This window comes from Ictalurus furcatus, chromosome 2, assembly GCF_023375685.1.
Source record: "Ictalurus furcatus strain D&B chromosome 2, Billie_1.0, whole genome shotgun sequence".
NCBI classification, from domain to species: Eukaryota; Metazoa; Chordata; class Actinopteri; order Siluriformes; family Ictaluridae; genus Ictalurus; species Ictalurus furcatus.
The window spans coordinates 39,478,240-39,493,239 of NC_071256.1; the positions used below are offsets into that span (position 1 = coordinate 39,478,240).

The 15,000-nt window shown below is 35.4% G+C and overlaps 1 protein-coding gene across 2 annotated transcripts; it reads right to left on the reverse strand.

Annotated features, from left to right (window-relative positions):
* Nucleotides 1–6,505: 6,505 nt before the first annotated feature.
* Nucleotides 6,506–14,511, reverse strand: rras (RAS related). 2 transcript variants are annotated; one of them, XM_053619390.1, is made up of 7 exons: nucleotides 14,193–14,511; nucleotides 13,748–13,838; nucleotides 11,315–11,402; nucleotides 10,422–10,524; nucleotides 10,103–10,211; nucleotides 9,707–9,825; nucleotides 6,506–9,153 (listed from the first exon to the last, which is right to left on the reverse strand). In XM_053619390.1, the coding sequence occupies exons 2-7, from the start codon at nucleotides 13,832–13,834 to the stop codon at nucleotides 9,066–9,068; spliced, it is 594 nt and encodes a 197-aa protein (XP_053475365.1). In that variant the 5' UTR covers nucleotides 13,835–13,838; nucleotides 14,193–14,511; the 3' UTR covers nucleotides 6,506–9,065. The 2 variants fall into 2 exon arrangements, with proteins under 2 accessions (XP_053475365.1, XP_053475357.1); XM_053619382.1 differs by having other exon boundaries at nucleotides 13,748–13,841.
* Between the last annotated feature and the right edge of the window lie 489 nt (nucleotides 14,512–15,000).

Here is a 15,000-nt window from a genome sequence, read left to right on the forward strand (position 1 = left end):
TATGATCAAACTGAGGACTAAAAGTGGCCTCGAGTCTCAACACACGTCCGTCATAAAAACCTCCAGTGTCTGTGTATATGAAAGTTTTTGAAACACCATGTTTCCCAGTGTTTACTAACACTTATACTAATGCTAACACTAATACTAACACTCACACTAATACTAACACTAATACTAATATTAACACTAATACTAACACTAATACTAACACTCACACTAATACTAACACTAATACTAATATTAACACTAATACTAACACTAATACTAACACTCACACTAATACTAACACTAATACTAATATTAACACTAATACTAACACTAATACTAATATTAACACTAATACTAACACTAATACTAACACTAATACTAATATTAACACTAATACTAACACTAATACTAATATTAACACTAATATTAACACTAATACTAACACTAATACTAATATTAACACTAATACTAATATTAACACTAATATTAACACTAATACTAACACTAATACTAATATTAACACTAATACTAACACTAATACTAATATTAACACTAATACTAACACTAATACTAATATTAACACTAATATTAACACTAATACTAACACTAATACTAATATTAACACTAATACTAACACTAATACTAATATTAACACTAATACTAACACTAATACTAATATTAACACTAACACTAACACTAATACTAACACTAATACTAATATTAACACTAATACTAACACTAATACTAATATTAACACTAATACTAACACTAATACTAATATTAACACTAATACTAACACTAACACTAATATTAACACTAATACTAACACTAATACTAATATTAACACTAATACTAACACTAATACTAATATTAACACTAATACTAACACTAATACTAATACTAACACTAACACTAATATTAACACTAATATTAACACTAATACTAACACTAATACTAATATTAACACTAATACTAACACTAATACTAATATTAACACTAATACTAACACGCACACTAATACTAACACTAATACTAATATTAACACTAATATTAACACTAATACTAACACTAATACTAATATTAACACTAATACTAACACTAATACTAACACTAATACTAATATTAACACTAACACTAACACTAATACTAATATTAACACTAACACTAACACTAATACTAACACTAATACTAATATTAACACTAATACTAACACTAATACTAATATTAACACTAATACTAACACTAATACTAATATTAACACTAATACTAACACTAATACTAACACTAACACTAATATTAACACTAATATTAACACTAATACTAACACTAATACTAATATTAACACTAATACTAACACTAATACTAATATTAACACTAATACTAACACTAATACTAACACTAATACTAATATTAACACTAACACTAACACTAATACTAATATTAACACTAATACTAACACTAACACTAATACTAATACTAACACTAATATTAACACTAATATTAACACTAATACTAATACTAACACTAATACTAATATTAACACTAATATTAACACTAATACTAATATTAACACTAACACTAACACTAATACTAATATTAACACTAATACTAACACTAACACTAATACTAATATTAACACTAATACTAACACTAATATTAACACTAACACTAACACTAATACTAACACTAATACTAATATTAACACTAATACTAATATTAACACTAATACTAACACTAATACTAACACTAATACTAATATTAACACTAATACTAACACTAATACTAATATTAACACTAATACTAACATTAACACTAATACTAACACTAACACTAATATTAACACTAACACTAATACTAACACTAATACTAATATTAACACTAATACTAACACTAATATTAACACTAACACTAATATTAACACTAATACTAACACTAACACTAATACTAATATTAACACTAACACTAATATTAACACTAATATTAACACTAATACTAACACTAATACTAATATTAACACTAATACTATTAACACTAATACTAACACTAATACTAATATTAACACTAATACTAATATTAACACTAATATTAACACTAATACTAATATTAACACTAATATTAACACTAATACTAATATTAACACTAATACTAACACTAATACTAATATTAACACTAATACTAACACTAATACTAATATTAACACTAATACTATTAACACTAATACTAACACTAATACTAATATTAACACTAATACTAATATTAACACTAATATTAACACTAATACTAACACTAATACTAATATTAACACTAATACTAATATTAACACTAATATTAACACTAATACTAATATTAACACTAATATTAACACTAATACTAATATTAACACTAATATTAACACTAATACTAATATTAACACTAATATTAACACTAATACTAATACTAATACTAATATTAACACTAATACTAACACGCACACTAATACTAACACTAATACTAATATTAACACTAATATTAACACTAATACTAACACTAATACTAATATTAACACTAACACTAACACTAATACTAATATTAACACTAATACTAACACTAACACTAATACTAATATTAACACTAATACTAACACTAATACTAACACTAATACTAATATTAACACTAATACTAACACTAATACTAATATTAACACTAATACTAACACTAATACTAACACTAATACTAATATTAACACTAATACTAACACTAATACTAATATTAACACTAATACTAACACTAATACTAACACTAATACTAATATTAACACTAATACTAACACACTAATACTAATATTAACACTAACACTAACACTAATACTAATATTAACACTAATATTAACACTAATACTAACACTAATACTAATATTAACACTAATACTAACACTAATACTAATATTAACACTAATACTAACACTAATACTAATATTAACACTAATATTAACACTAATACTAATATTAACACTAATACTAACACTAATATTAACACTAACACTAATATTAACACTAATACTAACACTAACACTAATACTAATATTAACACTAATATTAACACTAATACTAACACTAATACTAATATTAACACTAATACTATTAACACTAATACTAACACTAATACTAATATTAACACTAATACTAATATTAACACTAATATTAACACTAATACTAACACTAATACTAATATTAACACTAATACTATTAACACTAATACTAACACTAATACTAATATTAACACTAATACTAATATTAACACTAATATTAACACTAATACTAACACTAATACTAATATTAACACTAATACTAATATTAACACTAATATTAACACTAACACTAATATTAACACTAACACTAATACTAACACTAATACTAATATTAACACTAACACTAATACTAACACTAATACTAATATTAACACTAATACTAACACTAATATTAACACTAACACTAATATTAACACTAATACTAACACTAACACTAATACTAATATTAACACTAACACTAATATTAACACTAATATTAACACTAATACTAACACTAATACTAATATTAACACTAATACTAACACTAATACTAATATTAACACTAATACTAATATTAACACTAATATTAACACTAATACTAATATTAACACTAATATTAACACTAATACTAATATTAACACTAATATTAACACTAATACTAACACTAATACTAATATTAACACTAATACTAATATTAACACTAATATTAACACTAATACTAATATTAACACTAATATTAACACTAATACTAATATTAACACTAATATTAACACTAATACTAATATTAACACTAATATTAACACTAATACTAATACTAATACTAATATTAACACTAATACTAACACGCACACTAATACTAACACTAATACTAATATTAACACTAACACTAACACTAATACTAATATTAACACTAATACTAACACTAATACTAACACTAATACTAATATTAACACTAATACTAATATTAACACTAATATTAACACTAATACTAACACTAATACTAATATTAACACTAATACTAACACTAATACTAATATTAACACTAATACTAATATTAACACTAATACTAACACTAATACTAATATTAACACTAACACTAATACTAACACTAATACTTATACTAACACTAATACTAACACTAACACTAATACTAACACTAATATTAACACTAATACTAACACTAACACTACAGTACTGATGAGTAAGGAGTTGATTAGTTCTCTGTAACAGAAGCTCTGACAGTAGCGCAGGTTTATATTAATGTGCTGGTTCTGCTATGTTAAGGTTTCTATAGTAACAGCTCCTTCACAGGGTCAGGGTGAAGTTTTCCGTAAGGAGATGTAAATGGAACGTGAATGGAAGGAGTCTCCAGTGTCAGTGCTGTGTACCAGTCAGAGGTAAAGCTGTGAGTTTAAGTGTTCTCACACCTTCAGGACAACACGTCCCCCAGGTGTTTGATTTCTTACTAAACTTTACACTAAAACTGATCATTTGTATATCAGACCTGATTGGTCCAAGGCCATGGAATTTGTTTAGTCGCATCATAAACTGAGGTATTGCGAAGCTCCACCCCCAAACTGTTTTTAGAGGTGTACTATTAAGGGTTTTTTTAAAATAGAAAAATATGAATTTAGCAAAAACGAATGCGCTACAAACCTGAATGAAAATCAGAATCCAGGAGTTTAACATTTAAACATTACTCTTATTTTAATAAAAAAATGTCCAATGAAGAAATTTTTCTCTGTGCGGTGTCTGACAAACTGATGCAAATACATTTCTGTGTGTGTGTGTGTGTGTGTGTGTGTACCAATCCACTGAAAGCAAGATGAAGCTCCACACTGAACATCTCTCTTTCTCTCTGTCACTAGGCTAAAGTCAGCTTCATTTTCGTGCTGAGTTTCTGATTGGTCGCTTCTCGTGCTGCTCTGCTCTCATTGGCTGAGAGGAACAGTTTGCTCACCAATAGAAAATTAGTCTCAGATGAGAGAGCAGCAGCGCAGGGTTTATTGGTCAGCGCAGTGAAGAACCACTCAGCTGTGGAGGCAGTTAGAGAGATGAGTGAAGTCTCACCCTTTCATAGGACTGCTGTATTTTTTCTTTTTGTTAATTAATAGATGAATTGATGTGAATTGTTAGAGAACATATTTACTGCTTATTAAAAGCATTCACCATGCCATCGCAATCCTTTTTCCTGACTGATTTCTTTCTATCTTTTCTGCTTTGCTATTCTTCCTTTTAATTATATCCTTGATTTTGCCTGGTACCGCAAACCACTGAGCATGTGATCAACACCACGGTCCTTCTGATTGGTGGGGTGCCAATACTTTGTGCAGCACAACAGCTAATCTGTAGTCAGCACTGGAACATGGGGTTCAACCCTTAGTATTTTTGTATCTTTAATATGTTTACCTTTAATATGTAATTTGCTTAACACTAGTTAACTCTGATATGTGGATATAATGTAGAGTATATATATTATATTATATATATATAAGTGATTTAAGGTCAATAAATGGATTATTTCAATAATTATTTCACTACTGCACCTTTTTACATTAAATACCCATCTCAAGAGCTGTGATTTGATTCCATGTGTTGATGTATTTCCTTCTGAAACATGAAGTCAGAGTGACAGCGTGTTGAAGTGCTTGACTGATGTACAAAATAGCCAATAGGGTTCGAGATATACCATGGTACGCCCCACCACACCCAGTCTACACACACCTGACAGTAGAGATAAAATGGGAGATAAAATTATATTACTGATGGAGACGGGGTATATACACACAATTATCCCTCAGTCTGAGGGAGTGGCGTTCCGACATGCTGGAGCAATACACTCCTCCGAAAAAAGTCACATGACCCCGGCTCTCACAAACTCCGCCCACTCTGACATGAATAAACTCCGAACATTTATTCTCAGTTGGAAAAGTTGGAAGTGTGTGTGAGGACATGCAGCCGAACACACACTGAAAACACGAACCATGTTTACGGCTAATGAGATGCTACCCTAGCGCAAGACATGCCCACAGGGGGCGGAGTTATACACTCTAAATGGATGGAGAAAAAAAAAAACACTTCCAGGAGTCATCAAAATTGTATATAATTTACCATGAAGTGGTGAACTAAAAATGAATATTTCCTAAACATGGCGTTTACAGCAGAATGGGAACAAATAAAGCGCTGAAACACTTCACAGGTGCAACAGATGTACAACTGAAGGTACCACCGCAGTGAGGGACAATGGTACACTTTAGTACCCTTCTGTTTGTTTTTAAGAGTGAATTGTAATTGTCTTATTTACAGTTACATAACATGAGGTGATTTTAACTCTATTACAGATTTTAAATCATTTTATGCTGATTTTTTTAAAAGGAGTCTGTACTGTACAAATCGATCCCGACCTGCCAAGCGAGTGTGTACAGCGAGCTGCTTTTTCACAGACGATGCACAAAGACAGAAACCACACCGTTTTTACGTAAATACCACTTTAATTGTGTACAAAAGAGGTTTTTAAATCAATTTCAGTATAAAATAAAATGTGAACGTTTTCTATAACAGAAGCCACCGATGAAGAGTTTGATTTTAAATGATTGAAATAACGAAACCTGTGCTCCCATTAACAGACACACACACACCTCTGAGCTTTTCAGACTGAATCTGCTGCTTGATGTGGAGTCTAATCTGAATGTGAAGGTGTGTGTACAGCGCCCTCTGGTGGGAAAGAGCAGTGAAGCAGCAGGCAGGAGTTTCTCTTAAAAGCACATCCAAGAAACAGAAAAGGCTTCTGCAGAGTCATTATAGGAGTACCTTCTCTCTCTCACACACACACTCACACACTCACACACACACAAAACCCCACCCCCTGCGTTACAGTACAAATATGCATAAAAACTGGTTTAGTGTCAAACTACTCTTGCTTAATGAAAGGTGCAAACAGTTAATGGTTAAACTGCGTGTTCTTTGGTTAACGTTTATATGTTTATAATAAACCCGTACTGTCACTGGAGCCTGGTCCTGAATACTACCACTTCATCTCATCCCTTTCTTCGGTCTTTTTTTACGCCATCATGGTCATCAGGCATGTTAAAGTGTGTACAGAGTTTAAAACCTTTCAGTTCGGCTCAGACGGGGGTTAAATTCCAAGGAAACCCAGCAGGATTTTCTCATCAGCGCTGTTTTATAGTTAAATACTGGTTTTAAACACTGCTTTGGTGTAAATAATTGATAATTCATCAGCATTAATACTCTCATGCTTCCAGAGGCTGCATGCGTTACAGTGATAGTTCAGCCAAAAGTCATCACCACCTTACATTTACACTCGCAGGTGATGAGTCTTGTGGGCGTGGCCTGTCCACAGCGATCTAGTCCTACACGACACACTTATCAGAAGCGTGTGATTGACGTGTTACGAGCTCGGCTTGGTTCGTGAGCTGTTCTAGCTACGCAAATTCACCAGAGACATCAACTATCTCTGCGACTTCCTTCCAAAGCTTTACTTCTCTTCTATACATGTTTTATACGACAGGATGTCAGAGGAAACCAGGCGTATGTGTCTTTTCTTCCATTGTTGTGCGTCAGACAGTAAGAGGGAAGTGATTATAGGTAGGAACTGAGGAAGTGAAGAAACGGACCGTCAGACTGAGCGTGTTACAGGATTGGGCCAAGAAATCGTTCGCTTCTTTATCACGTCATACCTAACTTACAGACAATCTCAATGCAAATGTCGCTGAATTCATGGCTCCATCTCCATCTCACACACTTATGTAGAAAGTTACTTCTTTATTCTTGAACTGGAGCCAAGAGGCGAATGTAGCCAACAGTCATGGGCTCCAGTTTAGCATGGTACAAACTGATTGTCCTGGTGGGGGCGCTGATGAATAGCTAACGACAGGAAAAAAAGCAGGAAAGCACAAACTCTGTTCACATCCTGACACCACTTAAACTACACCCGATTAAAGGTAAACTACAGTGTGTTTCACTCTGATCTCTCTCCACTGTGTGTGTGTGCCTGCAGTTTACTCCAAGCTCACAGAAAACAAACGTCTAAGTGCTGCTGCCAAACTCGGCCATTAAACGTATATTTGGAATAAAACACAGCGATGAAGTCTTCAGCTGAAGGTGTTTGTGTATGAACGAAGCTGTAAACGTGTGGAATCACTCCCTTCAGAGAACTACTTTTTCAGAGGGGGGAGTTTGTGGTAGTTGTGTGTCTCTGATGGCGTAGGGATACGACAAACCCTTCAGGAAAGGGTAAAGGAACTGGAACTTCTTTTTACTGAGTTACTGCAGCATGTGAAAGTTAAGGTTTAAAGATTAAAAGCCCACGAGAACAGACTGGGGAAGATTCTCACTGGCGTCTGTGTCACCCGAACACCGCCACTGTTCCTGTGGAGCGGCTGCAGGTTCGATATTCACTGTTAGAGTCGCGCAATCTGAACCTTTACTGAGGCCAACAGCTGCATTTACATTTCCGTTATTACTGAATTTGGAGTAAACGGGATTTCTGCTCTTTTATCAGTGCAGTCAGAATACAGATTCAGTTCTGATCTGTAATAATCTCACACACACACACACACACACACACTACAGAGACAGAGTGAGAAATGAAGTGAATAATAAAGCAGCTCTAGCAGCTTAATCAGACATGCTGTGTGTGTGTGTGTGTGTGTGTGTGTATGTATGTATGTATGTATGTATGTATGTATATGTACAGCTGTCTATTGATGCTTGCTACACCTGCTGTACACTCTGAAATGCTCAAACCTATAAACATATAAAATCAAAAAGATATACTTTAAAATGTACTTAATGTAAAAAAAAAAAAAAAAAAAGTGCAGGATGAAAAAAATAAACACGTTTAAACACCTTTGCTCCATCATAAACAGGATCACACACTCCTGACTGACAAAAAGCAGGCACGCACACGCGCACACACACACAAACACAAGGCACCAGACGTGTGAAGAGGGTGGGTGGGTGGATGGGGGGGGGGGTGTTCAGTCTCCGTGGCGACAGTGTGTGAAGGTGATCAGAGGATGGTGCAGGGACACCCACCTCTCTTCTTCTTCCCAGCGTGATTCGCAAGCTGAGGAGGACTTTCCGTCTCCTGGAACTTTCTAAATGTGTGTGTGTGTGTGTGTGTGTGTGTGTGTGTGTGTGTGTGTGTGAGAGAGAGAGAGAGAGAGAGAGAGAAAAAAAACTCCATAAATTCCTTTTATTTATCCTGCACATCTAGTTTACACACTTATCTATATTAAGTTTATAGACATTTAAACCTCTAACTCAGTTATTTATCCTAAAATTATATTATTAAATAACTATGCAAATCTAAGTATGGATCCACTCAGGCTGTTCAGGAATTTAAAACAGAGCCCATAATAGTTTACATGTATATAATTAAGAATTAATTGACTCCGCTCCGTTTACTTAGTAGAAAATCACACACACACACACACACACACACACACACACACACACGAGGTGGTGATGCGAGGTGAAGCAGAGGCCGTTACACCTCGGGTCTGCATCATTTTCTAATAATTCAACGGACTGGAGTCAGTTATTCTGCTTATACCACAGTTACCACACCTCACGACATTGAGCAGATGTTTTATTTCAAGAGAGAGAGAGTTCACCCTTCTAACCCGCACTCGCCGTTATGAGTCCTACCTTATCGCTCGCACCACCTCCAGAAAAGCCTCGTCCACGTTGTAACGGTTCTTCGCTGAAGACTCCATATAGTGGATCCGGTTCTCTTTGGCAAAAGACATGGCCTCCTCTCTCGAAACCTAGAAACGACACAACAGCATTATCCTGCACTCACACAAACACCTAAGATCAGTCTCCGGTGGGCGTGGCCTCTACTGCATTATAAATTATGATGATCACTTTGTTAAAATAGCGTTTGTGTGTTCATGCAGCTGCATGTGCATGAGACCGCAGCAGAAACCTCTACACTACACCGTACGGTAGGCAGAACGTCATCTCCACGTGAAGAAACCATGATCCCCTCACACGTTAAACATGAAACACGTTACAGCGATGGGGGTGTGATGGAGTCTTTACCGCTCTCTGATGCTCCAGATCAGACTTGTTGCCTACGAGGACCATGGGGAAATCATCTCGGTCTTTTACCCGCAGGATCTGAGTGTGAAACTTCTGGATTTCGTTGTAGCTGTAAGGGAGCGATGGGAACAGATCAGAGCTGCAGCACAGAGGAGGAGGTTGTTCCCACACTGCAGTACTGAGACCACAGAGAGGAGCTTATATAACACTAAAGTCCTGAACTCACTGACCCACAGCTCCACTACAGACACACAACATTTACAACGTTTACAATAAGAATTCAATGAAGTGGAAAACACACACACACACACACCCCTACCTTCCGACATCATTCAGAGCAAACACCAGTAGGAAGCCTTCTCCTGATCGCATGTACTGCTCTCTCATCGCTCCAAACTCTTCTTGACCTGCTGTGTCCAGAACTAACACACACACACACACACACACACACGCTTAAAACAAGGCATCACAAACAATTTCAGCAATCAAAGGCATTAAACTCTAAAGGCAAGATAAAACAAGCAAACCTAAACCACAGAGCTTTATTACACACACACACACGTTGTAAGAAGTCAACATAAAACTTTATTAACTTGTAATTGTTTGTTTCATGCGGTTCCATAAAACTGATTAAACAACAAAAAAAACAACACAAAAACATGCTTTCTCTGATGAATATGTATGAAATTAGTACGAGTATGCATGATTATGCAAATTAGGATACGCCCCCCGATCCCTGGACATCCCTGAAAGCCCAATATTTCCAGTGTTATCAAACGTAGCTAGCCGTTTAGCTCACTGCTAGACTGTGATTTCAGTACTATACCTGACTTACACATTTATTTACCCTTCAGAATACAAATTCAACGTTACCAAGACAGCCACATTCTATCCGTCACCGATGTTAAGACTAGTTACACACCTAGATGGTCAAAATGGTTTCCAGGGATGACATGGGGATCATATCCTGCTCATTTGCATAATGTGATTTTCATGACATCACAAACAGAGCTCCTGAAACTTTAATAAGAAACTTATTTTATATGAGCCAAAAAAGGTTGAGAACTCCAGAGTTAATTATTAAAACATGTTTTATAAAGATTAAGGTGACTTCAGGGTTAGTTATAGTTCACTCCGAGTCCACACAAACACACACACACACACACACACACACACACACACACTGCGAGAACATGCACAGCAGAGACGTACTGTCTAATCGGGTCTCCTTCCCGTCCACGGTGCAGATTTTGGTGTACGAGTCCTCGATGGTCGGGTCATAGTCAGACACGAAGTACGACTGTGTGACGGGGAGAAGAGGCAGACGTTACTGCTTTTGGTATGGTGTATTTCACACACCAACAGGCTTCAGAGCTCAGGCATGAGAGGACATGTCTACAACACACACCTTCAAGAACATTCTCAGCAATCACACACTGACTCTCACACATGACCAAAAAACACGTCATTATATCAAAAACCCACACACACACACACACACACACACGCTGTCAAAATCAAGATCCTATCCACAGACGAAAGAGTGTATGATTTTAGAACTGTTGTTCATTAGTGAAATTTAGGATTTATAATATATAATAACAATAATAATAACAATAATAATAATAATAATAATAATAACAGTATTAAAATGATCAGTTGTGCTAGTACCGGGCGATACGATTATACTGATATCGCGATACACTTTCCTGAGATATCATGATATCTTAGCAAATCAGCTGCTTCGTACAGTTTGTAGTTAAAATTTTTAACAGATTTTTTTAGACAAGTGAAAGGTTTTTTTTTAATTATTTTTAAAGTCAACAAAAAAAAAACAGAAGTAAATCAGCATAAACATGAAACTAGCCAAGAAATCTGAAGTAAACGAACTGAAACGGACGGAGAACAGAACGATGACGAGCAGGGACATGAATACAGAAACTGAGAAAAGCGTTCAACAGATTTTTTCCTCTTATGTACATCGTTTAACTTATTATTGTAGACAAACATTTTACTCACTTTCTCATGTTTTTGTAAAATATGCACCACAGTTGTTTGTCAGAAACGGTTTATATGATTATTTATATCATGCATCATAAAATATCTTAGAGAACCGCGCTTATTTTATTATCATATCTACCGAAACTGTTCAATAATCCCATCAGTATGGCCGTGTCCTGAGTGTTAAGAGAAAAGCGTGCACTTTAACTAACCTGTGCTGTAAATTATTCATTAAATAAATGAAAATTGATAAGACGTCCATGAACCTGTAAAGACCAGGGAGGTGTTTTATTTCCTGATAAAATGAAGATGCAGACGCTATATATGATATGAAAGTTTGGTTCCTGTTCTTTGTTCCTCAAAGCTCGGGTTCAGATCCGTCTAGGGCCGGATGATGATTTGATGAAATGATATCCTGATAAGAATCTTGATAAGTTACAGCACACTTCAAATCAGATTTATTGCACTGATCTCAGGACCTTTGGGTTCTCCCGGACTAGAACACACTTACACGCCTTCCTGCTGTAACACACCTGACTCATCGGCAGCTCAGTGACACGCCCGTCCTCACCTGGGCCGAGTTTCCTGAAAGCATCACCGCACAAACATCTTCTTTTAATACTGTTTACACCGTGGCGCTGACGAGTTCTGGACGGTGATTGGTCAGAAGGTGTTGATTAATTCTGTATAACAGCAGTTCTGACAGCAGTGCTGCTCCAAATCGAAGGTTTATTTAGGTTCAAATACGTTATCATTTCTATAGTAACTATAGTGATGATAAACGGATTTTAAAAAAGACTTTGACATTGCGAATTTTTTCTTAAAGTAAAGGAGATGTTTATTTATTTATGTAACATTTATGGAAGGAGTCTCCAATGTCAGAGGTAAAGCTGAAGTTTTCAGACATCTTCAGAACAGATGAGTTTTACACTTCTTTGCGGTTTCTCGTTAACACGACATAAACTGCAATTTCTTTGTTTTATTAACTTGAAGAGAGGGACTAGAGAGAGGGAATAAAGAGAGGGAATAGAGAGAGGGAATAGAGAGAGGGAATAGAGAGAGGATGGTGAGGGGACGACTGTTTAAAGCTGCTATAACGTAAGAGACAGCAGGAACTAACTCGTTTCACAGATGTTCGGATAAAAAGTATGACGTGTTGTCCATTAATTAATAAATAAAAAATTGTAAGTGAAGACAAATTGCTGTGGTATAAGAGAAATAAAACACTTTAAAACACTCCACATGCTGTAATAGGAAAATAAATCAACTTCATGGTGGAAACAGTAAATTATTTTCCTATAACTGGATACACCGCTGTGTTTTACATGTTAGACTCGCACTGAACTCTTTCTCTCTCCAGATTAGATTAGGTTAGATTAGACGCAATGATCTGCGATGGATTATCACCCTGTCCAGGGTGTACCCCGCCTTGCACCCGATGCTCCCTGGGATAGGCTCCGGGTTCCCCGTGACCCTGAAAAGGGTAAAGCGGTACAGAAGATGGATGGATGGACGCAATGATTTTGTGAAACAGATCTGAAAGTGTTGTAGAAGAATCACTTCCACTGTGCACTTCAGGACCAGGATTGTGAAGCCGTGACCCTGAGATGAGTGTGTGTGTGTTTGATTCAGTGTGATTTTTACCTGTATGAACTGAATAGTGAGGGCGCTCTTGCCCACTCCACCTCCACCCACCACCACCAGCTTGTATCTCTCATCTTCTGAAGACATGCTTCTGCTTAAGAAAGAAAATAATCATTAAAATACATTCGACTGTAATCAATCAAACAGGTCAAAAAGAACAACAACAAAAAAAAACATCCATAATTCCGTTCATTTGTATGAACACACGAAGCTAACTGATCGCTAGCCGCGGCCGCGCGCTTGACGAATTCTCCTCAGAATCTCCTCAGATTAGCCTGTTAGCACTCCGAGCTCAACATGTCTGAATTTTACCTCACCGCCGCCTTAAAGCGCTCAAACTCTTCCTGCTTACGCGTTTCTGTGTGTAAATGGCCCACACTGAGGCGGAACAAATCTATAAAATCCGGTATAAAGCGTGAAAAAATTAGAAATAAAAAGGTGTTACCTTCTTTCCGCCGCCGACGCCTTGAGTAAATTAGCCTGATTAGCTTCTGCCAAAGTTCGCGAGTGGAAAAGTCAAAGCGTTAAAAGTTAAAGTGAGGAAGCGAACATGAGACAGTTAGAGCAGATTAACTTCCTTTAAACCTGCTGAATTTTCTCCACAGATCACAAACAGAGGCGGACAAACTCACAAATCATCTTTAAACCCGGAAAAATAATAAACTCCAGGACATTTCAGGAATGTGATCTGGATTTTTCCCCCCGTTGGTGATTTCTCTTCAGTGGAATCTCTCTCTCGCTCGCTCTCTCTCTCTGTTTTTCATGGCCAGAGGCGACTTTGTTCTTCTTTCACGTCAGAGTTGCCAGATTGTAGTTATTCACCTCCTACCTTCATGGATATGGACTCAGACGATATGATCCATAACCGTTAATATCGCGATAACACGATAGATATGTGCATCTGTATCTGTACACGGAAAACGAATTAAATTAGATATGAACTCTAACACTCTGTCCACTCTAAAAACACCAGGAAAGGCAGTAAAATAAATCCCCAGCTGTAGAAATATCAGCAGTGTGTGTGGCGTGTGTGTAATGTGTCTCAGACAGTTCCTCACCCTCAGCTACGTCACGCCGGGTCATCATCGTTCTCAGTTAGAGATGTGTGTGGGACTGTTTATATAATCCCACTCGCAAAGATGTTATTTTTCTGCTCAGTGAGTATTAACTAGTAGAAGAATTTAAACCACCACAACACTAACCAGGCGGTTACTAAGCATGAACGAATGGAGGTGTAAATACAGCACACGCCA

Coding starts and splice junctions, on each gene's coding strand:
- rras (XM_053619390.1), bottom strand. CDS start 13,834: ATGTCTTCAGAAGATGAGAGATACAAGCTGGTGGTGGTGGGTGGAGGT. Junction 10,525..11,314: donor GAAGGAGACCCGATTAGACA/GTACGTCTCTGC, acceptor TGTGTGTGTTAG/TTCTGGACACAGCAGGTCAA. Junction 9,154..9,706: donor GAGGTGGTGCGAGCGATAAG/GTAGGACTCATA, acceptor ACACACATTTAG/AAAGTTCCAGGAGACGGAAA.